Source organism: Pipistrellus hanaki, assembly GCF_964339955.1.
Source record: "Pipistrellus hanaki genome assembly, chromosome: 11".
Classification (NCBI taxonomy): Eukaryota; Metazoa; Chordata; class Mammalia; order Chiroptera; family Vespertilionidae; genus Pipistrellus; species Pipistrellus hanaki.
The window spans coordinates 40,668,731-40,695,729 of NC_140513.1; the positions used below are offsets into that span (position 1 = coordinate 40,668,731).

A 26,999-nucleotide genomic window follows, 5' to 3' on the forward strand; every position below is an offset into this window, starting at 1 on the left:
TATATATATTTACAGAGTAATCATCCTAACAGTCTGGTGTTAGAACATCTCCACAATCCCTAAAAGATCTCTCATGCCCATTTGTGGAGGCTAGGAGACTTGAGCTGAGGAGTTGGGAGGGATTCTCACATTCCTTCTGGCCGGGTCTGTTTTCAGTAATGACGACAAGAGTCTGGAGCTACGAGGGACCTTCCCGTAGAAGCGGAGAATGAAGCAGTCACCTCAGAAGGAAGATCTAAGAGATGGAGAAGCACTGCGTCCTGACGTCACTAGTTGAGACTGATGGAGCCCAACCGGAAGCCAGTGCTTCTCCGGACGTCAGTTACAGGAGCCAAGTTCCCTTTTACCTTAAGCCATTCTGACTCGGGGTTTTCCATCTCTTGCATCAGGAATCAGTTCAGACATTAATGACTCTGATGACTAGCTGAAACCCTTATCAATTGAATATTCAGATAGAAGGGCCCTTCTCCAGGGCTGTAGTAATTATAGGATAGTTTTACACATGACCATAGAGCCATTTCACAGATGTGTGTCCAGACCTGCTAGGTAAACTGCTTTTCCAGGATACACAGCAGACTCCGAAGAAGTCCTCTGCCCTGTGTAACCCAGAATTTGATCCTGTCTTTCTCCCTCAAATCATCATCTCCATCGTCATCATCATTGAGACAGTCCAGTAAGCTAGGACAAGCAAATAGGGAAACTGAGGCAGATAGTTAAATAGCAATTTGCAGCCATTTAGTAAATCCTATCTTCTCTAATCCTGGGACACTTAAGAGTAAATGGTTTTCCCTTCTTCTCCAAACACAGGGTAAATAGCTGAAATCACCCTCCTCAGGGTGACAGATAACAGAAATCCAATTAGTGTCATTTGCCAACTGCACCCAAGGACAGATGAGGTTGAGAGAATAAACCTCATTTTGGCACATCAGCATAAAGATGAGGAATATTCTATGTAGACACTCCCCTGAGACCTTCCCAAAATGCCCAGCCTTTAAAACCCCTCAAAGTAAGAAGGCTTCAAGGCTCACAGACGGAAAAGCTTGGTTTTGGAAAAGTCTCAGAGGGGCCGCCGGTGACAAGAGAGACATGAAATGTAAGGGACCTTCACAGTACGGGGCGCGTGGTCTCTGGGTCATCAGCACCTGGAAACGTTTCTTGATGGGGACTCGGTGTCGAGAGTATTTGTCGTCTGGGGAGAACGGAGCAGGATGGGCCGAGCAGGTCTGTTGTCCCGGAGGATCAAACTTCTTCAGGGTGGAGATCCGGACCCCCGGTGCATTGAGGAGATACTGGAGAAACATGATCTCGCTAAAGCAGGAGGCTCCAACTCCGTCTGCGCTTCTCTATCGAGGGCCTCAGGTGGTTGGCTTTGGCAGTTTTATTTTTTATTCTTTTCGTTTGTTTGTTTTTGCTTTTTGTTTTGTGGCAGTTTAATTTTTTAAGTTAGTGTGGAAAGGGTGTGCCTGCCTTGGGAATTCAGGAAAATGGAAAAGAAGTCAGCATCTTCCCCAGCAAACCTAGGCCCCATTTCTTCAGGCTCACATTTCTCCGTTTCCTTCTTCCATGGCCCTGCATGATTTCATATCCATCTTGTAAAAAACAAAAACAAACAAACAAACAAAAAACCCCACACAGTCCAGTGTGCCCACTCACTTTCTACAAATGAAGTACTAACTAGTTAATATACTCCGTCAATCCCTACAAACATAGGGGCAGTGTGGGGCACAGTTCCTGAATGCCTTGTGTGCGTTTGGATGGAGGCTTTTCCTGCCATCAGTAGTATGCTCTCATACCGTCCTGTCCAGTGGCTGGAAGGTGAAGCTGGAGAGGAGAGAACAGAGCTGCAGGGGAGGGACAGGCTTCACATTAGGCGGGCAGGTTCGAGCTGCACTGGCAATAGGTTTCTCCTTTGCTACCCTTTCCTGCTGAAGGAGGAAGAAAAGAAAGAAGCTAAAACTGTCATTCACACTCAGACTATTTTATTCCAACTTGGAGAGAAAAATTCTGGACTTGAGTCCCGTTTCTGCCATTTGTGAGTTGATTGAACTCGATGTGCGATCTCATCTCAGTTACCTCAACTGTAAAGGGCAGTTATAATACTATCTTTTCTGTCTCCTTTATAGGAGACAGGATTGTAGGGAGAATGCATGAGTCAATGCATGTGGAAAATGCTGCTCACTTGCTGGGTAAAGAATGGAGTGCCAATAGTGACTGCCACTGTCCTTTGGGGTCAGGATTCTCTGTTACAGGTTTCTGTTGACAACTATCATCTTGGTATTAAAGCAACAAACTGTCAAATTACAGCAGGGAGGGTAGGGAGATATGGGGGAGATAAGAGATCAACCAAAGGACATGTATGCTTGCATATAAGCATAACCAATGGACGCAAAACTCTGGGGAGGGAGGGCATGTATAGGAGTAGGGGGGGCAATGGTAAGATATGTACACATATAATACCTTAATTAAAAAATGGGGCGGGGGTGGGGGGAAGAATGACCTTGCTTCTGACACCATATTTTGCAAACCAAAGATTGTAATTTTAAAGAAAATCCAATACAAAAAGGGATGTACTCTGGAAAATTGAAGGCAGAGCAGTTTTGTTGTTGTTTTTAAAAACATATTGTTATTGATTTCAGAGAAGAAAGGAGATGGAGAGGTAGAAACGTCAATGAGGAGAGAGAATCACTGATTGGCTGCTTCCTGCATGCCGATTTAGCTCACAACCCATTTGTGACATGTGCTCTGACGGAATTGAACTGTGACCTCCTGGTTCATAGGTCGCCGCTCAACCACTGAGCCATACCGTTTGGGCATGTTTTTGTTTTTTTAAATACTGGTCTAGGAGTTAGGAGACTTGATCTCCATCAGTAATCTTGAGCCAATATGATACCATTGTGGGCCTTGGTTCCCCTGATCTGTAAAAGGAGGGTGCTGGACCCATTGTTTCTCACCAGGGTTGAAGTTGTGGAGTCGCTTGGGAAGATCCCCAAAAGTAGAATTTTATTTTGTTTCTTGCTCTGTTTCCAAACCATAGAAAAAACACTTGATACGGGGTAGGCATTCATAAATAGATATTTTTAGTGAATGAATAGAACATTTTGAAAATTCACGGGCCTGGATCCGTTTTATAAGCTTCATGGATATGGGGTAGAACCCGTATATGTTTTGCCAAGCACCCATGGCTGAGAGCCACTACCCTCAAGGAGCCCCAAGTTTCCTTCCACCTGGAGAGAGGCCAGAATTAGCAAATGAAATTACAAGACATTTGAATTTCAGATAAACAAGGTCCATTTTATTGTAAATCTGTCCCAACGTATACAGAGCTAACGAGGTAAGGCTGCTGGGTAGGCTGATGGCACCTTGAAACTGGCCCAGATTTGGGGAATCAGACAGATAATCTCGGTTTGAGTCTCTGCCCTGATTGTGCGTGCTTCACCAATTGCTTAACTTCATTGGGCTTTGTAACTTGCAGTATCTATCCTGTACGATTGCTGAACGTATTAGAGATAATATAGTCATGGCGGCTAGCACTTAACCTGATAAAGTTTAGCGGTTATTACTATGGTTGACATATTTAGTCCGTTTAAGGAAAAAAAACTCAGTATCAATGAGACCTTTATTGAATACACTGTCAAATAGTAAGATGGCCTTCTGAAATGACCAAGCATACAAATAATAGTCCTAGGTAGTCCTGGGCAAGTTAGACTGAATGCTGACCTTTTATCAAACAATACCTCTATGTCTGGGGAAACTGAACATACTACCTAAAGGAATAAAGGAAGGAAGTTCTTTCATCTCTTATGAAATGTCATTTGCTGGCCTGCCCTTTCTAATGTTGAAGGTAAATATTTGTTCAGGTTTTATAGGGTCACTTTACAGAGCGACAGGCTATTTCTTGGAAATACTTCAATCCTGACGGAGCTCATTTCTCTTCTAGGATAAAAGCATCTTTTGTTTCTAGAGTATTTGTGGTTTCTAGAAATTTCTAACACATCTTCTCTGGTTAAAAAATAACATACCTGGCAACAAATGTAGAATGTTCATTAAAAAGAAAATTACCTGGCTGTTGTGGCTCAGTGGCTGAGCATTGACCTATGAGTTAGGAGTTCAATTCCCAGTCAGGGCACATGCCCCAGATCCCCGGTTGGGGGCATGCAGGAGGCAGACAATTAATGATTCTCGTCATTGATGTTTCTATCTCTCCCTATCCCTTCTGCTCTCTGAGATCAATAAAATGATATTTTAAAAAACATATGATGCACCTTACCAGAGTATATCTTACAAGATTAAAAAAAAAAAGACAGGTAACTCTTACTGTCTTTTTTTTTAAAAAAAAAAAAATACACATTTTATTGATTTTTTACAGAGAGGAAGGGAGAGGAATAGAAAGCTAAAAAAAAATCAATGAGAGAGAACCATCAACCAGCTGCCTCCTGCACACCTCCTACCGGGGATGTGCCCACAACCAATGTACATTCCCTTGACCGGAATTGAAACTGGGACCTTTCACTCCGCAGACCTACACTCTATCCTCTGAGCCAAACTGGTTTAGGCAACTCTTATTGTCTTAAACATGATAAAGGGCCTCATGAACCTAACCTCCAACTTTTAGTCTTTACTAATTTACTCTGTGGCTGCAAGGAAATCCTGAACTTCTTACCTAGAGTGATGGTTGTGTCCCTGTAAAAAGCATGGGTAGGTTAGGGATTTCTTTCACAAAACCATGACTAGAGGGAATCCAGATAGCTTAGTGATGTTGTATGTGTTTTCACGGATCAGAGTTCATATTCTGATTTACTTACTGTGCTCTTGAGCAAGTCACTTACCCTCTCTGTACTTCAGGTCCCACCTCTGTGAAATGGGCAACTAGCAGCACCTCCTTTGGAGTTGTGAGAGCTGTAGGAGAGGGTCCGTGGAAAATGCTTAGCACAGTGCTTGGCACTTAGAAAGTACTAAATAAATATGATTATTTTAAAAAAATATATAATTAGGAAGATTAGGATTTTTGAAAAACATGTTTCAGTGTATACCTGAAATGTATATTTAATAACCAAAACATGCTTTTGAGCCCTGTTATTGTTATTAATAATTGCAATCCTCCAAGATGATCCCCGGTGACCCCTGTCTCTGAGTATTCACCCCTGTCCTTTGTTTAGTCTCCAGCTACATCATCCCAGGGTGGGTCTATGTGAACATACAATATGGCAGAAGTGATGGTAGGTCAGTTTTGAGATTAGGTTAAAAAAAGATATTGTAGCTCTAACCGGTTTGGCTCAATGGATAGAGTGTCGGCCTGCGGACTGAAAGGTCCCAGGTTTGATTCCTGGTCAAGGGCATGTACCTTGGTTGGAGGCACATTCCCAGTAGGGGGTGTGCAGGAGGCAGCTGATTGATGATTCTCTCTGATCGATGTTTCTTACTCTCCCTCTTCCTTCCTCTCTGAAAAAAAAAAAATCAATAAAGATATTAAATAAAAAGATATTGCATCTCTCTCTCTCTCTCTCTCTCTCTCTCTCTCTCTCTCTCTCTCTCTCTCTCTCTCTCTCTCTCTCTCTCTCTTTCTCTTTCTCTTTCTCTTTCTCTCTCATTGGGGGAAGCAGCTGCCTGTCATGAGCAGCCCTATGGAGAGGCCCTCTGTGGAGAGGAGAGATTCCCATGATAAGGAATAGTCAGAGCCTTACTGGAAGTGGACCCACAGCCATGGACAAGCCTTCCGATGACAGCAGCCCTCACTGACATTTTGACTGCAATTTCATGGGGGACCCTGAATCAGAGCCGTCCAGTTAAGCAGCTCCCAGAATCTGGCCCTTAGGAATTGTGTGTGAGATGATAAATGTTTATCGTCTCAAGCTTCCAAGTCTTGAGGTGATTGGTTTATACAGCAATAACATAACTTGTAAATACAATGATATGTATGTTTTAATTAGCTTTTGAAGATAAAGAATGTATTAGACCTTCACCTATTTCAATCACTTTCAACCTTTGAAGATCACTCCTTATCCTTGGTAGTTCACAAGCATTTATTTTTTGACATAGTTGTTATCAGTGTTTACACTCTACCTGGTATTTGATCTTCCCCCTTAGAATTATGTCACAAGTATCAACAGATTCAACATTCTTAGCATTTTTACTGGCTATCTAGCATTCTTCCCTATGCTATGCCATCTCAAACATTCCCTATTGTAGAACATTTGTGTTACTTTCAGTTTGCAAAGTATAACAAAATAATAACTGGCACAATAAAAAATAGCTCCAATTAGCCAAGCAATGTACTGAGAGCTCTTAGATACATAAACGATGGACAATACAGAGAGGACCACGCTCCTAAGTACAAAGGTAGTGAATCCGTACAATATATGCTTAGATAAGTGAACTTCCCATTAGGCTAACCTAAGGTGAATGCAAAGGAGCTGGGTGAACTGACTTGCTAAAATAATAGTAAAATCATAATGATAACAGCTTTCTAGAACTCTGTGTATTTCCTGTCATTCCTAGGAATGACAGTAGACAATAAAACCTTGGAAAAATCCTATAAGGAACTGCCTTGGCTGCAAGTGTCAAAGCTGAATTTCAAAGAGGGTTCTACCCCTTAACTTAGGGGTGTCGAACTCAATCAGAGAAGGGGCCAAAATCTAAAATCCAGCCTAAATCGCGGGCCGAATGGTTTACTGAACAGTCATAAACTGACAATGTCATAAACTGACAGCGGAGTGCAGTGATGACAGCGCGGTGCGGGCCACATTGCAAGGCCTGGCGGGCTGGATTTGGCCCGCGGGCCTTGTGTTTGACACATGTGCAAAGCCATTGTCCCCAGACCCTGTGTCTGCCTTGTCCCCCTTCAGCATTCTCCTCCCCGCCTTTGGCTGTGCTTTGTCAGGTTGTACAATTGTGCCCGGAAGAGAAAAGTGGACTAAGCCCTTCTTTGTTGAAATTCAACACTACGTTACACGCATCAGGTCTCCTTTGAGTACAGTATTCAGTCAATGGCTCTGTCTGTAACCAGAGCCTCTGAGTAGGGAGCCATCGTTTCTCCTCCTTGGTCAGTCCTGGTGCTCAGTCTTTGACTTTGCCCACCTTCCTCACAAGGTTTTGAGGACCGCCAGGTAAGCAAGCCCTCTTTAACATGCAAACATAATTCATGGTTAAAGGGACATTAGGACAGGTAGTTTCCTGGGGTTATTTGTGTCCTTGATCAAGCTGAACCCAGTGCTTTGGGCACAGTAGGCCCTCAATAAATACTTGTCAAATAAATAAATGTTCTAAATGTAGTGATTCTGCAGGGACAGGCTGAGACGCATAATCCCTCCACTCAGCATCCTTAGGAGAATGTCATATACCTTTTGAATCCTCTATAAATATTTTATAATAGTAACAATGAAACAATGAAGACTATAGTTATGAATAAAGACTATTCTTAGCTCAAATTTCCTGAACTAGGGTCCTGTCCTTCAGCAACATATAAAATGTACTCAGACAGGGCTTTAGCTTAATGAACAGCAACTTACTTGTAAAATACTGAAAGCAAATGAATCAAGTCCTTTCCCTTTCCAATGGTTATTTCCAAGAACCACAAGTGTGAGGCTATCACGTTATAGATTGAAACAAAGTAGGTCCTCTTTTCTCTCTGGATTTAGATAAATTACCTTATGTGTTTTCTTTTTTTTTAATTAAAAAAATTTTTTTTTATTAAGGTATTATATGTGTACATACCTTACCAATCCCCATCCCCCTACCTTATGTGTTTTCTGATTTTAGGCAGGAACTAGCTTTGACATTTCCTAAGCTTCATAATGCTTATAACTAAGTGGCAAACCAACCAGTGAAATCTGAGGTCTGAGCTCTGGAGATATAGAAAAGAGCAGAGCCCGCCACATGGGCCATTCCCTTCTGCTTCCCATTCTAGCTTTCTCCAACCAGGCAGGTCACAGCACTATTTTGGAAGAGGAAACCAAGAACCACTGGCAGGAGGCAAGGCTTCCAGGTTGTGAGTCACAGGCTAGCATTTCGTAGTTTTTAAAAAAATATATATTTTATTGATTTTTTTTTTACAGAGAGGAAGGGAGAGGGATAGACAGTCAGAAACATCGATGAGAAACATTGATCAGCTGCCTTCTGCACACCTCCTACTGGGTACACCTCCTGCCACCAAGGTACAAGTCCTTGACTGGAATTGAACCCAGGACCCTTCAGTCCGCAGGCCAACGCTCTATCCACTGGGCCAAATGGGTTTTGGTGCCTTTTGTAATATTAATATATGTTCCTTAAAAAGAAGACTCTTTAGTGGCAGTAAGACTTTGGCAAGAGTGAGGAAACACACAGCTTTCCGTAATAAAATCTAGAACCCCAAGGTCAACATCGGAAAAGGATCGCAGGTGGTGAATCCTGCTATAGCAACTGCACAGTCCTCCCTGCTCCCCAGGTTACTTTTTCTCTGAGACTCACTTGTGACCCAGGTTTGCTTGGGCAGGAGTGTACGTGAGCGCACACACACACACTCATACTTTTGCTATCACAGTTTCTCTTTCATGAAGCCAGATAAAGCCCCTACCCTTCCATCTCTAACATACTTGAGGATGACAAAACCTTTTTAAAAATGTCAGCGATAACTGTGGAATCCACAAAAAAAAAAAAAAAAAAAAAGGAGAAATGAAGACAAGTATGAGGAAAGAAGTTCCTTCCAGGGCCTGCCCCCAAGGTCTGGTAGGACTTCGGTGACTTCTTGCCTGGGCGTCTTCCTCACTCTCTCCTGATTGATCTCGCTGCCATGGACCTTAGGGGCCTGCTGTACAGGACACTCAGGGGTCTAGATTCCTATCTGCAACATACCCAAGGCCCATTCCGGGCCCCCTCACTCTGCAAGGTTTAATCCTCGCTGAGATTTGGCTACGCTGGCACCGTGGTGTTATTCCCATTTCATAGGCAAGGAGCTGGCTGCTGCTGTTTGCACACAATTCCTAGTGTACATCAGATACCTAATTGTGTTACATGAAGGTCCACCAGGCAAGAAAGTCTGATAGTGTACTAGTCTATCAAAGAACCAGGGCAGATGCTCTTTAACTGCAAATCTTGTATAACTTGTGGTTACATGTGTTATTAATGTACCTGATTAGCTTAACTCAATCCAGAGGGAATGGACACTGGCCATATTAGGTTTGATGGGAAGAGGAGAGGAGAAGGTTCTGAACATGGGTGAATGTTGCCAGAAAGACAGTCCTCATTATGACCCCACGTGTAGATAGCAGGGCCATTGGGGGTGATATCAAGTAAATAAATAACGTGTGAAAAAAGGGCCTGTGGCTAGAGGGAAGGGGAGGCAAGGGCTGGGTGTAGATGGGCAAAGGGGGAGAAGAATGGGGACATCTGTAATAGTGTCAACAATAAAAATAAACGTTTTTAAAAAAATATATTTTATTGATTTTTCACAGAGAGGAAGGGAAAGGGATAGATAGCCAGAAACATCGATGAGAGAGAAACATCGATCAGCTGCCTCCTGCACATCCCCCACTGGTGATATGCCCGCAACCAATGTATATGCCCTTGACCGGGATCAAACCTGGGACCTTTCAGTCCGCAGACTGATGCTCTATCCACTGAGCCAAACCGGTTTCAGCAAAAATAAAGTTTAAAAAAGGGAGGGGGCTTAAGGAAATCTTCTATAATCTTAACAGTGGCTATCGCTAGGAGATGGAGCCATAAGTGATTATTTTTTTAATCCTGTTTTATATTTTTCCAAAGTTGTTTTTTTTCTTCTTATAATGGGTATGTATTACTATTATAGTCTGAAAAACTATTGTGTTAACTTATAAGTGTTAGTGACTATCAAATTAAAAAACATCAATGTGTTTCAAAGGACACTATAAAAAAGTGAAAAGACAATCCACATAATGGGAGAAAAACTTACAAGTCATATATCAGATAAAGGACTAGTATCACTTATCAGATATAAGTAAAGACCTCTTACAACTCAAAAATAAAAATTTAAAAATGGGTAAAGGATTGAATAGACATTTCTCCAAAGATATACAAATGGCCAGTAAGATTATGAAAAGACTAGAGGCCTGGTGCATGAAATTTGTGCATGGGTCCCAGATTGTGAGAGGGATGTCTGACTGCAGTCGGACATCCCCCAAGAGGTCCCAGATTGGAGAGGGTGCAGGCTGGGCTGAGGGACACCCCTTCCATTGCACAAATTTCGGGCGCCGGGCCTCTAGTTCACATGTAAAAAGGAATGGAAGTACCAATGCTACAGCATAAGCGAACCCTGCAAATATTACATTTAAGAAGCCAGACCCAAAGGATGTCTACTGTATGAAATGTGGGAACAGGCAAATCCATAGAGAGAGAAAGTAGTTTTATGGGACTGAAGGTGAGGTGGGGGGACAGGGAATGACTGTGAGGGATTTTTAAAAATATATATTTTATTGATTTTTTTTACAGAGAGGAAGAGAGAGGGATAGAGAGTTAGAAACATCGATGAGAGAGAATCATTGATCAGCTGCCTCTTGCACACTTCCCACTGGGGATGTGCCTGCCACCAAGGTACATGGCCTTGACCGGAATCGAACCCGAGACCCTTCAGTCCACAACTGACGCTCTATCCACTAAGCCAAACCAGTTTCGGCTGGATTTCTTTATATTGGAGTGCTGACAGTGTTCTGGAAGTATCATCGAGTTGTAAGAGATCCTTATATCTGATAAGTGGTGTTGGTTGCATAACTTTGTGAATAATTAAAAATCGTGGAGTTATACCTTTTTTTTTTTTTTTTAATGTTTTGATTATTTACAGAGAGGAAGGGAGAGGGACAGAGAGCTAGAAACATCGATGAGAGAGGAACATTGACCAGCTGCCTCCTGCACAACCCCTACCAGGGATGTGCCCGCAGCCAATGTACATGCCCTTGACCGGAATTGAATCCGGGACCTTTCAGTCTGCAGACTGACGCTCTATCCACTGAGCCAAACTGGTTTCGGCAAGTTTTACCTTTTAATAGTAAATTTATGTGAATTGTATCTATCAATAGGAAAATGACTGAAAAATGAAGACTTTTCAAATATAAATCCACGAAAAACTCTGGATCTGCCATACTTTTCATTGATTGGAGTTGCCATTATTTGAAGGCCTCTGAAATAAATGCTTACTGACTGTAAGGAAGAAGAAATACAGGGTGCAGTCACTTTGTATATGCAGGAGCCCCCTAACCCTGACGCCCCCCTCCGCCCATTTTCCCTTCCCCACTCATCACCTTGTGAAGAAGTTTCTCTGTGTTTTTCATAGACATCTGGGGTGGGGGTGGGGTGGGGGGAGGTATTTTAGAAAGGACCTACTGAATCCATGCACCCTGTTCTACAGATGAAGAAACAGGCCCGGAGGTTTATTTACTGTTATCTGGTGAGCCGGCACACCTGGGAAGACTATTATAAAATAAGATTTCCTGTCCCGTGTCTTTGAGCTGCCCCTTGCCTGTCTCTTACCAGGCAATGGCCATCAATTTCAGGAATTTGCAGGTGTGTTCTGCCACGCACAAGTAGAGAAGCATCCATTTTTCCAGCCTCTTCCCCGCAGAGACCAGCATTTCAACTAGTGGTGTTTGATGACCCTTCACTCTAACCTCCTAGCAAAAAGTTGTGACCTGTGTAAGGCCCAGCTGGGTGTGCGCTCCGCAGGAGAGTCCCCTTCTGTCTCCCCTTAAGAAAGTCAGTGATCAGAGAGCTGGCTTTAATGGTTTTTGTCTTAGTTGGTTTTTATGTCGGTCCTCCGTCCTGTTTATTCGAACCATCTTCAGTTTGAAAGAAGAAGCAAATCCAGGCCTCTTCATCCCTACTCGTCTCTCCTGCTCCCAGAGATTGTCCTGAATCCACTGTCAGACCTCCTAGTTCAGTAATTGGTGCCCAAGGCAGGCATTGCGTTTTCTCTGGAGTCGCCCTTCCGGACAGGCACCCTCTGCTCCCCACCTAGGATTCCGTCCCGAGGTGGGGCGGGAGCGGACACAGGGAAGACGCGAGGCCCGTTCCGGGAATGGCGGGAGGCTGCCACAGCCCCAGAGACAGTCCCGCTCAGGCACCTGCAGGAGCCGCGACCCCTGCACGCTCCCTAATCCCCCTCTCACCCCAGAAAACAGCCCCACAGCGAATTCCTGGTAGAGTGAAAGGCGGCAGTAAAAAGGCACAGGATGGGGTGTTAACCTGCCACCCCTGCAGCGTCCGGGGATGCCTCCCCCCACCCCCCTCCGTCATAGATAATAGATAAAAGCAAGTTTCCAGGGGGCTGGGGACGGGCTATTTCCCTCCCTCGGGGGTAAAAGCAAACACACGTGGGCGGAGGAAAGCGCGGGGGGAATTCCTCGGCCTGGATCCGGGGTGCAGAGGCTGGCGGGCGGGTCCCGGGGACCTGGGGCGAGGTGAGCAGAGACGCCTCATGGGTTCGGGGAGCTCGGGTCCGCGCGCAGGCGCACTGAGGCCGCCGCCGCCGGCCGGTCCCGGGGCACAAAGCGCTGGCGGAGCCGGGGGTCCCGCCTGGGGCTCCGGGGCTCCCTCCCGCCGGGCTCCGGGACGCAGCCACAGGCGTTCCCCACCCGGCGGCGTCGGAGATTGACTTCCTCGCCATGGCCGCGTTTGCGGGGCCGGGTGGCCACCGCGCGCTCCGGGGTTTGATTCTGGCGCCGGGCAGCGGCCCCGCCCCTCCGCCCCGCCTCCCCGATCCCGGAGCCGGAGCCGGAGCGGCGCCCGGCGCGGCAGGCAGGACCGGAGGAGCGCCCGCCCGGAGGTGAGTGCCGTCCGGGACTCGCTGCGCCCTTTTCCCCGCGGGGTGCGCGCGGGCCGCCCGGGTTCCGACTTCTGCGCCCGCCCGGCCCCCGCCCAACCCGGCCAAGTTGGCGCGCGCCGGGGGCGCACGGGGCCGTGGCGGGCGGAGGGCAGCCCCGCGGTCCCTCTGGCCGGTTCCCGGGGTCCCTCTGGCTGGCCCCCCGGGCGGCCCCAGCGCGGGCCCAGGACCGGGTGGCTGGGCGCTCGCTGCGCCGCCCGCGGGGCTGGTCCGGGTGGAGGGGAGCGCGGCGCGCCTGGCTCCGGGCGGCGGGGACAGACCGGCCAGAGTGGAGCGCACGGCCTTTTGATGGCCCCGGGGCGCTTTCATCCGCTCGGGATGGGGCGGGAGATCCCCTCGGAGACGTCTCCCCAGAAGTTCTCCGCTCCACGGGGGGAGGAGAGGGGGGGGACGGGCGGCCCCTTCATGTCTGTTCCGGAGCGGCAGGTGGCCTCGGAGGTGCCTCGGGCCGCGGTCGGTCGGAGCGGCCGGGAGGTGGGGGAGGGGTGTGGGAACTCGGCCTCCGGCCCGCGGAGCTGGTCAGGACGGCGTGGGCTCCTGGTGGATCCACAGCGTCAGGTCCAGGGAGGGAGGGAGGGTGCGCGTGGTCTGAAGCGGGGCTGGCCCCTGTATGCCCCCTCCAACACCCGCGTAGGCAGGCGCGCGGGGAATGCTGCGCTGGGGCAGCCACCTCCCCGCTACCTTCCCCCTCCCCGCTATCCACCTCTTCCTGCTCATCCCCCCCCCCCCCGCTCCACTACCCCCTTCTTCCTGCTCATCCCCCCCCCCCCCCGCTCCACTACCCCCCCTCTCATCTCATCCTCCTTGCCGGCTCCGCGTGGAACTCCAGAGGCCCCTCTCCGCAGTGAGTCCGGCAGGTCAGCCAGAGCTCTGCTGCGCCAGGGTGACTGGGTGAGCGCTTTGGCCGAGTTAATCATGAAGAACAACTTATGGCGTGTACCCGTGCTCGCTCTCTCATATCGTCTCCTCGGAGGTTCATCTTGTATGAAGGAAATGTGTTAGAACGAGAGCACTAGACTAACCAGGGAGGCTCCTCATGCAGGTCTGTCATTGTGCAGTTTCTTGCCTCACTTTCACTCATTCTCCTCCCCACCCCCTCTCACCTCATCCCCTACCTCTGAGCTGGATTGAAATCAGAGCCGGTTTTCTCATTTTTAATTCACGAGTTTATTCCATTTGATTTTTAGGCAGTACTTAGCACTTCACCTGTTAGCGTTCCTTTTATCTTTTTTTTTTCTAAAGAAGTTGGGCACTCATCCACCTTCAATTTGTTTTTAAAAAATGAGATATAATAAAGATGACATATACTTACCCTTTTTAAAGTGTACAATGTAGGGTTTTTTAGTATGTCCACGAAGTTATGCAGTCATCGTGACTACCTAATTCCAGACATTTTCCAAAAAGAAACCTTGTACCCATTCGCAGTGATCCATCAACAGTCACTCGCCATTTCTCCTGCCCAGCCGAGTCCTCCCTCATTTTAAGGTGAAGTCTTCCCAAGATAGAAATGGAGCAAACTGAGAAGTTACCTTCAGCCCTTGTCCACTTCATAGATTTGGGGGAAGGTGCTGCTGCTGAGGCAGTGCAAGAAAAATTAGGTATGGGCTGTCCTGTGTCAAGATTAACTTGTCCAAGGAGCTTGGCAAGCGTGGCTCAGAGGTTGAGCGAGGACCTATGAACCAGGAGGCCATGGTTCCATTCTCTCTCGGGCCACATGCCCAGGTTGCTCACATGCTTTGTCTCCAGTGTGGGCACGTGCAGGAGGCATCTGATCAATGATTCCCTCATCACTGATGTTTCTATCTCTCCCTTCCTCTCTTTGAAATCAATATACATATATTTTTAAAAATGTGTAAGGATGGAGGAGAATCCCCTAGGGGAGGACGGAATGCTTCCTTTAAGGACACACAAATTAGCCCTGGATAGTGTGGCTTAGTTGTCCCATTAATTGGGTTCAATTCCAGCTCAGGATACATACCCCGGTTTGCTGGTGCCTTCTCCAGTCTAGGTGGGTATTGGAGGCACCAATTGATATTTCTCACATTGATGTTTCTTTCTCCTCTCTCTCCCCCCCTCTCTAAAATCAATGAGGGAAAAAAAAAAGAAAGAAATATATATACATAAGAATACACAAATTAGGAATGTGATTTATCCTCACAGGCCACAGGGTTGCTTTGGGACACTTTCTGCTCTCTTGTTTGCCAAGTCCACAGATCACTCTAGTTGAGGTTCTGCCTCAGCCAAAGTGAGTGGAGGGGGAGGAGGAGGGGGGTGATGATAGAGGGGAAAAAGGGATTGCTAATTTAAAAATGGTTTTGTTAAAAAAAAATAAATAAATAAAAATGGTTTTGTTTTAAATCATCCAAAATGGCCCCCAAGAAAGAGATCACAGACAAAAGGCCAGTAGAAGAGCTTCATTTCGTAAATATCAGCATCTGCTCACAGATAATCACATGAACTAAACTGCTCATGCATTAATCCCCTAGTCCAGGGAGGAGGAGGAGGTTGGGAAAAGGTCTAGTTGAAGGAAATTCAAGGAATGGGGGAGGGGGCAGGGGCAGGAGTCCGCTGAAAGCAGTGTTGTGGGCGCCCAGGCCTGTGAAAATGGAGTAGCTGTGGGATGAGCAAATGCAGAGATAGCCAAGGGGATCTCAGGGGATTTTTTGTATTTGTATTGGGAATGTCCTCAGGAGTAGAATTGCTGAGTTCTAGTGTTCAGTTTAGCATATATTGCTAAACAAATTGCAATATAGTTTATACTTCAACCAGCAGTGCATATGAGTTTTGTCCTCCCCTCCCCTCCCCTTTTTTTTAAAAAAGATTTTTAAATTGATTTTTAGAGAAAGAGAGATGTGAAAGAGAAACATCACTAGATCAGCTGCCTCCTGTATGCCCCCTACCAGGGATTGAACTTGCAACCCAGGCATGTACCTTGATTGGCAATCGACCCAGCAATCTTTCAGTAAAAAGTTAACAGGTATTGTACTCAGGCGTTTGCTGGATTATTTGTGCATGCTTTTAAAAAATCATTTTGAAGCGAGGTGAATTACACAACAGCCACCACACTTCTCTTCCGCTCTCCAGTCAAATAAAGAAGCCAACTGGTTTCAAATGTTACAGGAAATTTTATGCCTCATGTGTGGGTGGCTTGGCTTAAGCCATCTCTCTCTCTCTCTCTTTTTTTTTTTTTAAGTGTAATTTACAAAATTGTACTATAGCATCAATGTGACAAATATTTACAAAATGAATGTAAACTTATAACTAGCACCGAGATCCAGGAACAGAACATTGTGCTCTGCCTTATTGCAGAAAGCCCCTCGTGCTCCTTTCCAATCACTATCCCCAAGGGATAATCTAACCAACCATAGGTTAGTTTTGCCTAATAATCCATAAGAAATGGCTTTATATCATTTCTTTTTCTCAAGATTGCATATGGCTATTTATAATAATAAAAGCATAATATGCTAATTAGACCGGACAGCCAAATGACATCTGGACAAAGCCGCAAAGGCAGGGGCCGAGGCAGAAGTGGTTAGGGGTGATTAGGCAGGCAGGCGTGCAGTTAGGGGCGATCAGGCAGGCAGAGGGATTAGGGGTGATCTGGCAGGCAGGCGAATGGTTAGGGGGTGATCAGACAGGCATGCAGGCCAGCAGTTAGGAGCCAGTGGTCCCGGATTGTGAGAGGGATGTCTGACTGCCAGTTTAGGCCCAATCCCTGCAGGATCGGGTCTAAACTGGCAGTTGGACATTCCTTGAGGGGTCCTGGATTGCGAGAGGGTGCAGGCTTGGCTGAGGGACGCCCCCCACCGCCTGTGCACAAATTTTGTGCACTGGGCCTTTAGTAGTTCAATAATTATCATTGCTGGCCAATACTCCATTGTGTAATTCTACCCTGATTTATTTATCCATTCTAGGGTTGATGGGCATTGAGTCATTTCCAAATTTTGTCATTGGTGAATTGTGTGACTGAACATTTTAATATATGTCTTGATATACATGTACACATTTGTATTTGTATTGGGAATGTCCTCAGGAGTAGAATTGCTGAGTTCTAGTGTTCAGTTTAGCATATATTGCTAAACAAATTGCAATATAGTTTATACTTCAACCAGCAGTGCATATGAGTTTTGTCCTCCCCTCCCCTCCCCTTTTTTTTAAAAAAGATTTTTAAATTGATTTTTAGAGAAAGAGAGATGTGAAAGAGAAACATCACTAGATCAGCTGCCTCCTGTATGCCCCCTACCAGGGATTGAACTTGCAACCCAGGCATGTACCTTGATTGGCAATCGACCCAGCAATCTTTCAGTGCATGGGAGACACCCAACCCACTGAGCCACACAGGCCAGAGCTGTCGCATCCTTTTTTTAAATTGCAAAAGCAGTAGACTTAAGGAGATTTTGGCAAATGGACAAAAGGTGACCCATGTTAATCGGTCTCAGCAGACTGATTATTTCTGTTGTGTTCAATTCCAGTGCTTTTCTATGTCTGTTCATACTTTTATGGAGTCATAATTCTGATATTCAATTTTGTATACTGTTTGTATGTTAACACTATATCTTAATGTTGCTCCAGTCTTTATGACTTTTAATTCCTATACAGGTCCACAATGTCATGGTTATGTTTTCATTTAATAATTTACCCAACATTGGAAATGTGTGTTAAGTTTTGTAGTATTACTGGTATATAGGATGGGGCAAAAGTAGTTTTACAGTTGTATGTGAAGCAGCTTATTCTTGTATTATTATTTATTAATTACTGTATTTTCTTTTTTTAAAAAAATCTTCATCTGAGGATACGTTGTATTGATTTGAGAGAGAGAGGAGGTGAGGGGAAGGAGAGGGAGAGAGAGGAAGGGAGGGAAAGAGAGAGGAATAGAGAGATAGAAACATTGGCAAGAGACAAATATGGATCAGCTGTCTCCTGCATGCCCCATACTGGTAACTGAGCCGGCAACTCGGGCATGTGCACAACCCGGGCTTGTGACTCCTGAACCCGGGATCTTTGTGGAAATGTAGCTCTGGACCCAGACTTTTCGTTCCTAGGTCAATGTTCAACCACTGAGCCACACCAGCCGGTGACCCAGATATCTTCTTGATAAATAGTGTAAATGTGACTTTGTTGTAATCTCATGTACTGATCACATAGTATTTTTCTTTATAGGATGCTTTTTTGCAAAGGTACGAAGCTAGGAGCTTTAGGGGATATAAGAACCATACCATAAGTATGATCAGAAATTCTGTATAAGAATTAACAATACCACTTAGGCAGAATTCTTATTGGTGACATAGGAGTGTTTAGTTTTCTTAACAGATACGGAATGCTTATATGAGATCTGAGTCAAAACTTGCCTGGTTTCTTGCTGGGCTGGTTAAGATGGGCTTCCATAAACAGTAAGACTTGAGCTGAGCTTTAAAGAGGTCTTTAGAAAGTGGGGTGGGAGCAGTCGGGGAGAGGTCGAGGGGGCGGGGGGAGGAGACATATGTAATACTTTAAACAGTAAAGAATTTAAATTTAAAAGAAAGAGAAAGTGGCTAGGGAGCAGGTATCTTTAAAGAAAAGAGACCGCTGAGCCATCTCAAGGGGAGAGATTAACGGTTCATAGGCTCTGGACTCTGGCGTTGCTGCTGTCTCCTGGCCGTTCTTTGTCTGGAAGATAAACTAATATAAAGGTAGAAGGAATGTTTAGAGCAAAGAATCTTCCAGAGTTCATAGCAAGTGGGGGAGATAGATACAGAATTGTAGTAGGAGTCAGACGGATCAATGGTTCATTCTGGAAATGTAAGGGGTGGAAAAATGAATGCTGGGTGGAGAGATTTGGGTGATACTTGGGGACCTTGGGCCTTGAAAGCTGTACAGGTGGAGAGGAGTGAGCGCTGCCGCTTAGGTAGGCTGGGAAGAAGCCAGGCGGTCCGGCAGTGCCTGACGTGTAGCAAGTGTGGTCAGTCACATGCTTGGAGACCAGGTGAGTGCCCTTTGAGACTGCACCGTTCTCCAGTGGCTTGTGACTGCTGCGCGAGCCTGGTGATCTTTGTGGAGAAATGCACCAGCTCTGGACCCAGCCTGACGGGTTGGAATCTAGGTTCTGCCATTTGACGTGTGACCTTGGTACAGTTACTGAACCTGTCTGTGCCTTAATGTCCCACGTCTGAAATGGGCAAAATAAAATCACCCTCCTCTCAGGGGGTTGTTGGGAGGGTTAAAGGAGTTAAAACACACAGAGTATTTAGAAGGCTGCCTGATATACAGTATGTGCTAAGCATGCTTGCTATTGTTCCTTTAATTTTAAAAAATCTACCCCCCAGCTTTATTGAGGTATAATTGATAAAATTGTAAGATATTTAAAGTGTACATTATGATGATTTGATAGATGTACAGACTTAGTTAACACATCATCAATATATGTATTTTGTGTGTGTTAGAAGCATTTAAGTTCTGTCTTAGCAAATTTCAATTACTATATAATACCTTGTTATTAAGTTTCCAAAGTCATGTTTGCACATTGTGAGAATGCAAACAAACAAAGAAGGGTTTAGAATGAAAACGAAATCCCATCACTCCTCTGATCTTATTTCAGAGTATAGTCTCTTTTCAGGTGTCTTAACTGTCGACTATGTTTTCAGGTCTTTGTGGTTAGTGTTGAACAAATGACCTTGACATTTAGTGGCTTAACCGATTGTTTCATGCTAGTATGGATTCAGGCAGGGCTTGGCCTGCATGATGTCTGAGGTTCCTGTGGCACTTCCCTGGTGAAGGGGCCGGTCTGGGTCTCAGAAGGCTCTGTACGCCTTGGCAGGGGATGGCTAGAAGGCTGGGCTCAATGTTGACTATTGACATACATATATGATAACTTAAGCATGGTGGCCCTAGATGTCAGATTACTTACATGGCTACCAGATTCCTCCATGTGTAGTCATGCCTCACATAATGCAGAGGTGGGAGTGTCTGGCCCGTGGGCTGCATGAGGCCTGCGGAATCATTTGGTCTGGCCCTGCCAAGGCATTAGGGGTGAGTTAATTAAATGTTTCACCAAATAAAGCAGGTTAATTTTTAAGTTGATAATTTTGTATGGCCCAGGAATGATGTGATAAATATCCAAATGGCCCTTGTCAGAAAAACGGCTCCCTACCCCTGACATAATTAATGATGGGGGTACAGTCTGTTGGGTGATTTTGTTGTGCGAACATCAAAGAGTGTACTTCACAAACCTAGATGGTATAGCCATCTGTACACGTCTTAGACTGTTGTTCCTGGGCTATAAACACTTGAACAGCATGTTACTGTACAAAACACAAGATTAAGTCAGGCACACGAGAAAGTGATACAATCAAGAGACAAAGTATGAGGCTGCTGGCTGCATAACCCAGCATAATTTTACAGCAAACTTTCTTTAAAAAAAAAAATATATATATATATATATATATATTTTTTTATTGATTTCAGAGAGAAATGGAGAGGGAGAAAGAGAGAGAAACATCAGGCTAGCTGAAACCGGTTTGGCTCAGTGGATAGAGCATCAGCCTACGGACTGAAAGGTCCCGGGTTCAATTCCGGTCAAGGGCATGTACCTTGGTTGCGGGCACATCCCCAGTAGGGGGTGTGCAAGAGGCAGCAGATCGATGATTCTCTCTCATCGATGTTTCTAACGCTCTATCCCTCTCTCTTCCTCTCTGTGAAAAATCAATAAAATATATTAAAGAAAGAAAGAAAGGAACAAACAAACATCAGGCTGCCTCCTGCATGCCCCCTACAGGGGATCAAGCCTGCAACCCAGGCATGTGCCCTTGACCAGAATGGAACCTGGGACCCTCGAGTTCGCAGGCAGACTTCTATTCACTGAGCCAAACCGGCTAGGGCGCAAGCTTTCTTTTAAAAATCCCTACCTGAGGATATGTTTTTATCGATTTTAGAGAGAAAGAGGAAAGGAAAGAAAGAGAGAGAGAAACATTGATGTGAGAGAGAAACATTGATTGGCTATCTCCTGTATGTGCCCCATCCAGGGATTGAACCTGCAACCTGGTATGTGCCCTGACCGGGAACGGAATCTGAAACCTTTTCTGTGCTTGGGATGACACCCAGCCAACTGAGCTACCTGGCGAGGGCACAGCAAACCTTTTTTAATAAGTAGAACAAGTACACTAAAATTGTAATGAAAAATATAGTATATTAATATATGAACCAGGAACATAGCCATTTATTATCATTATCAGTGTTACGTACTATACAGTTATATGTGCTATTTTTTCATATGATGGGCAGCACAATAGGTCTGTTTACACCAGCATCACCACAAACACATGAATAATGCACTGTGTTGTAACTTTATGATGGTTATGCTATCACTAGGTGATAAGAAACTTTCAGCCGAAACCGATTTGGCTCAGTGGATAGAGTGTTGGCCTGCGGATTGAAGGATCCCAGGTTCGATTCCTGGCAAGGGCATACCTTGGTTGCGGGCACATCCCCAGTAGGGGGTGTGCAAAAGGCAGCTGATCGATGATTCTCTCTCATCGATGTTTCTGACTCTCTGTCCCTCTTCCTCTCTGTAAAAAATCAATAAAATATATTTTTTTAAAAAGAAAGAAAGAAACTTTCAGTTCCAGTATAACCTTAGGGGACCATGGAGTATGTGATGGGTGCTGACTGAAACATCGTTATGCAGGGAATGACTATTTATCAGGGTTCAGTAGAGAAACGGAACCATAGGATGTATATATGTTTATAGAAGCTGACTTATTATAAGGAATTGGTTCACGTGATGATGGAGGCTGACAAGTCCAAAACCTGCCATGTGGGCTCCCGAAGGGGAGGCTCAGGAGGGCCAGTGGTGCAGCTGAAGACCAAAGGCTGTCTGTCTGCTGGAGAATCCCTCGTCAGGCTTCATCTGATTAGACGAGGCCCACCCAGATTACGGAGGGCAATCTGCTTTACCCAAAGTTCACCTGTTAAAATGCTGATCTCACTCCAAACACCCTTCTTGTTGACACCTACAGGGAACTCAAGCTGTGGGCACTTCACCTGAGCCGGTGGGAAGCTTCCTGGCCTTTTAGGACCGAGCCTCACAAGTTACATGATCTCCCTCATACCAAGCTCTGTGGGGTGGCGCAGTCACCAAGCCTGCTCAGACTCCAGGGGAAGGGACATAGACCCTCCCCTTGATGAGAAGAATGTCAAAGAATTTGCAGCCTTCCTGTTACATGGGCCCAGTCTGTGCTACTTGATTTTGCAAATTTGACAGTAGCTATCCATTTCCTGATAAGGGGGTTATTTTACCTCTCCCCTCTCTTCCTCTGCCCTCTGCCTTCCAGTACAGTATTTATTCGAAGATACCCTCTTATTTTTATCTTATTACAGATTTCCCTCTTTTTTTAGTTACCTTTATAATTTTCAGTAAAGCATTTTATACTTGACCAGGCCATGGAGAGGTGGAAAACTCAGGTTTGTTGGCGTGTGTGTGTGTGTGTGTGTGTGTGTGTGTTATCTTGTGTTTGGGAGAGGTGCTGAAGGAGAAAACAGAACTGTCCTGAGTAGGGAAAGCCTGACAATAAGGCTCTCATTAAATAAAACCCTCCAGCCACTAGACATGTGAGTTGCCTGTGAGTTTGAACTCTGCGTGAGCATAGCAGGTGACTTAACCCACGCTTTTTTCATTACAGAGGCAATCAGTTAATTGGAAACTGTTATGTATTTCAAAGTGTCAGGAAGCCTGTAGCTCTGTTGGGTTTTTTGTTTTGTTTTGTTTTAGATCCATTTAGTTAATGGGATTGAGCGATGGGGCTTAGTTTAACTCTCAGAAGACATTCTAATCCCACTTTTTATAATTATCTGGTCCCCTGAGAAGCACACGAGAACCTCTGTTCTTATTGGTTTACCTGTTTTTTATTTTTATTTTTTTTAGAGACAAATGGTTTATTTGGTAACAACGGGTGAAAAAGGAAGTCTTCCTTCTTTTTTTCTTTTTCTCTGCCTGGTGGCTGCAAGCGCCAGATGACCAGCCACATATAAGAACTCCCTTGCCAGTCCTTGATCTTTTGCAGAAATGCAAAGATGCCAGAGTCATGTGACTTGCAGTTACTGTTTTCTAACCAGCTGTTTTGCTTTCCAGTATATCAGCAGTTGCTACATTTTCCTCCCTGTCTTCCGGTTTCACAGTTTCACGGCAGGAAGCAGTGCTTCCTTGATTTTACTGGTATTGGGGTCCGTGAGAAACTCGGTGGATGCCCGCCCCAGCCGGCTGTGGGAGGCAGCCCTTGACATCTGTGAACATGGCCTCCTCACCGCCAGTGGCCTGGCCCAGGCCTGTTCTTCAGAAAGTGCCGCTGCCCCGCGGGTCAGTCAGCTCCCGTAGGCGGTGCATAGTTTCTTCTTTGTGACAAACAGCTCCAAGGGCTCAGTCGGCCCCTCTTCAGAGCGGTGCCATTTTTTAAAATTTTTTTTTTGCCAAAGGGCCCATTATCTGGGGGTGATCACAGATGCATGTAGGATGGATGTATGTCACCTCCCAAGCTGCTTATCTGGGAGCCTGGCTGGGGTCCCAGGTAGAGGGCATTCCAAAGCTTTTGCCACACAGATATCATCGAGAATTTTGCTAGTTTCTTCAGTTTCAAAGAGGTTCTGGCAGCTTCACCCCCAGGGCTTTCTCAGAGTCCTCTGTCATGCCGATTCTCCTGTCCCGAAGAGTGGGGAGGAGGAGTGAGTCTCCTAGGCTTGGCCTTCCAGGCCATCTGGATGGCAGGTGACCCTGTAGCTGGGTGTGACGTGCTTCACCATCCCGGAAATCTGTGAGCCGGAGGTCCTGTGTGGGTTCTTGGCTGTGTGCAGGAAAGATTTCACAGTAGGAGTCCAGGCGACTTTCTGATGATGTTTATTAAAGCTGGGGACTGAAAGCAAGGAAGGACCTAGGATAGAAGAAGCAACCGGTGAGGGACTGACTCGAGGGGAGATGAGTGTAGGCTGGGCTGCTTTGTCTCAGTAAGAAGTCAGAGAAAAGGGGGTCTTGGGGACAGGGGTTTAGCCTGGGAAAAGCTGCTATTGCCCATTGCTCCCTGGTTGCGAGCCTTGTAGGGTCCCTTAGAGTTTAGGAGATGCATACCTGTGGGGGATGGAAGGGGACAAGGAAAGACATGGATGTGATCCTGGGAGGGAGAGCATGCTGGGAACTGGGACCTTTGTGGGGTTTTTGTTATTGTTGTTATTTTAAAGATTTTTAAAATTGATTTTTAGAGAGAGGAAGCGGGAGAGAGTAACATCCTGGTGAGAACATAGATCAGCTGCCTCCTGCACGCCCTCTGCTGGGATTGAACCAGCAACCTAGGAAGGTGTCCTGACTGGAAGCGGAACTGGCAGCCTCCATGTTCATGGGACAAAGCCCAACCGACTGGCCACACTGGCTAGGACTGGACCTTCCGTTTTTGAGGGTTTTTAAAGGTTGGGGGTTTAGGGAAGGTCTTGGGGAGGATCTGAATGGAATACTCATCAGCTTTATGCTAATGTGTCAAAATGCAATCTATTCCCTTAACTTCATCTGACCTTGGGTGTGGTTGGCAAGTGGCACCAATTGGATTTCTGTTAACTCTCACCCTGAGTAGTGTGATTTAAGCTATTTACCCTCCAATTGGGGAAAGTCCACATCATTTTCTCTTAAGTGTCCTTGGTTTAGGGATGATAGGACTTTTGTGATTTACTAGATGGCTGTAAGATGCTTGGCTATTTAACTGTCTCAGTTTCCCTATTCCGTTTTCCTGGTTTACCAGCCTATCTTACTTTGATCTCGGGGGGAAAATATGAAAAAACAGAGCAAGTAGTAGAAAGCAAGCTTGAATTCATTCATTCTCATTTTCTCTCACTCATTCTTCTCAACAGAGCTGCTTGTTCCTATTTAAAAAAAAAAAAAAAAAAACTAATTAAAAGAAGCCCTTTTTAGGGCCTCGGATTGTTCATATCATGTGATGCTACAGACATGAGCAGAGTAAGGACTAAACAGAAGGCCACCGGGGTGGAAAACCCCAGGTGCCTAGCAAAGGACAATTGCAGTGTGGGACCTCTCCTGCAGGGTGGCCTTGCCTCCCCTAGCAAGTCCATGGTCACGTGATTTGGACACCCTCTCTCCCCCCTTCCCCCCACCCTCCCATCCCCCCACCCCACCTTTCCTCCCTAGAGATAACATTTAGGCCTCAGTTGTATTTCAGCTCCTGGCCCAGCAAAGCAGCAAAAACAGACAGGCTAGACCACAGCTGACCTCAAGAGCAGCTTCACTGGATAAGAACCCTGGTGCTGACCAATCAAGGGAGATCCCTACTCTGAAAGGACTTACCTGGAAAGCTGATGAATATTCAGTTGAGATTGTGCCCTGGAACCTCCCTTAAAATCTCCCCCCCTAAAACCCTTAGGATGGAGGACCCAGTGCGCTCTTCCTGGGAGCAGAGAGCATGCCTGCAGCTTCCCCTTTCCCTTTCCCTTTCCCTTTCCCTTTCCCTTTCCCTTTCCCTTTCCTTCCCCTCTCCTCCCCTCCCCCCATTTCCCCTTTCACCACAAATTACCATTGCCTTCCTCACTCCCAACCTCCTAGGGTCCTTCCTTTGCCTCCATAACTCATCTCCTCAGCCCACGTCTACGAATTATTTCTTCTACCTCTGTAATTGTATGAATAAATGTTCTCTTGTAGTTGGAGTGTTGGTTCTGAATTTTTTCCTAGCCAGAACTCAGGTCCGGAGGTTGCTGAGACCAGGCCCAGTCAGACCCCCACCAGTCTAACACCCAGTGCTGTTTTCCTACAGCAGTGGCAGGATTAAATCCTGGGGGGCATGCTGAACGTGCCTTTGGGGAACCCAGGCTTCCGACCTTGAGGACGGAATAAGATCTCTCTGCCTCCAGAGGCACCACCCTTTGATCTCAGTTCAGAATTAAAATTCACGCATGGGAGTCCAGTGTGCTGAATCCCTTCAAGGGGAGAGGAGCCTGGGAGAGACATTATTGAACTTTATTTACTAAGTTTCTTAGCCTTGGCAGGGTTTCAGTTGCAAGTGGGAGAGGCGGTTCAAATAGTTATTGGTATGAAAGTTTTGCATATTGAAACTTTTTTTGTTTTTTTTAAGTTGAAGGGATTTATGGCTATTCCTCCAGTAAAATCATATGGACTTATGTTCTAATAGATTTTTTTTGGTGGTGGGGGGGCATGGAGGAAAGGGGAGAAGCGGTGGGATCTGGGAACTGGTCATAACACTGGGGATGAAGCGATGTGGATGGGAGGCACAGGGCAGAGACCTGAGGAACAGCCTTTTTATGGGCTGGCCAGGTGGTAGTTGGATGAATGTGTGTCATGTCCTCAGTGGCATAGACTAAGGCTGCTGAGCTGCATGAGGGCCTAGGTTCATCAGCTGTCATAGTGGTCTGGTGCCCACTGCATGGCCACCTGGCCTGTAGGTCATCAGGACAGTGCCATGCTTCTGTCCGCTGCAGTTGACACATTTTGGTTATAAAGAGATCTGTCCTAGTAAGACTGGGCCCTCCCTGCCAGGCGTGTGTCTGAGTCTGCTGTTCGTTCTCCACCACTGGTCCCCAGTCACACTGTTTCATGTGTGTGCACTCCTCAAACTTTTTAAAGTGGGGGCCAGATCACGGTCCCTCAGAGAGCTGGAGGGCCGGACTATATGAACTACTAATCCCTACTGTAACACCTTGGCTGCGTTCACTGCCCAAAAAACCTGGCGGGCAGGATCAGACTCCCCTGGGGGCTGCATGTGGCCCGCGGGCCGTAGTTTGAAGACCCCTGACTTAGAGCCTCGAGGGTGCTGTGAGTTATCCTCCCTAAATTCAGTGTATTCTTTTTTCAGGAGAGTCTTTTTATTTTTATTTTTGGTTAATCCTCACTCAAGGACATTTCCCCCAGTGATTTCTAGACAGAAGGATAGGTGGGGGGAGAGACAGAGAGAGAGAGAGAGAGAACATTGATGGGAGAGAGACACATGGATTGGTGGCCTCCCGCATGCGCCCGGACTGGGGCCGGGGATGGAGCCTGTAACCAAGGTATGTACCTTTGACCACAATCGGACCCGAGACCCTTCAGTCCATGGGCCAATGCTCTGTCTACTGAGCCAAACCGGCTAGGGACTCAGGATAATTTTAATCAATGTTTAGGCTATAGAGAAAGAGACTGTTTCTCCTTTTTTGGGGGGGCAGTGGG

The 26,999-nt window shown here is 46.0% G+C and overlaps 2 protein-coding genes across 2 annotated transcripts in view; one reads left to right on the plus strand and one right to left on the minus strand.

The window, feature by feature from the left end:
• Nucleotides 1-542: 542 nt before the first annotated feature.
• Nucleotides 543-1,563, minus strand: LOC311630294 (H/ACA ribonucleoprotein complex subunit 3-like; the record flags this gene model as incomplete). The annotated part of the gene is made up of 2 exons (XM_084899154.1): nucleotides 1,114-1,563; nucleotides 543-678 (listed from the first exon to the last, which is right to left on the minus strand). Exons 1-2 carry the CDS (start codon nucleotides 1,299-1,301, stop codon nucleotides 543-545), a joined length of 324 nt encoding a protein of 107 aa, XP_084755280.1. The 5' UTR covers nucleotides 1,302-1,563.
• An 11,143-nt stretch (nucleotides 1,564-12,706) lies between these two features.
• KANK1 (KN motif and ankyrin repeat domains 1) overlaps nucleotides 12,707-26,999 on the plus strand; it is a 193,981-nt gene continuing 179,688 nt past the window's right edge. Inside the window, exon 1 of the mRNA XM_084899474.1 lies at nucleotides 12,707-12,763. The gene's annotated coding sequence lies outside the window, so the exon portion shown is untranslated. The remainder of the gene's footprint in view (nucleotides 12,764-26,999) is intronic.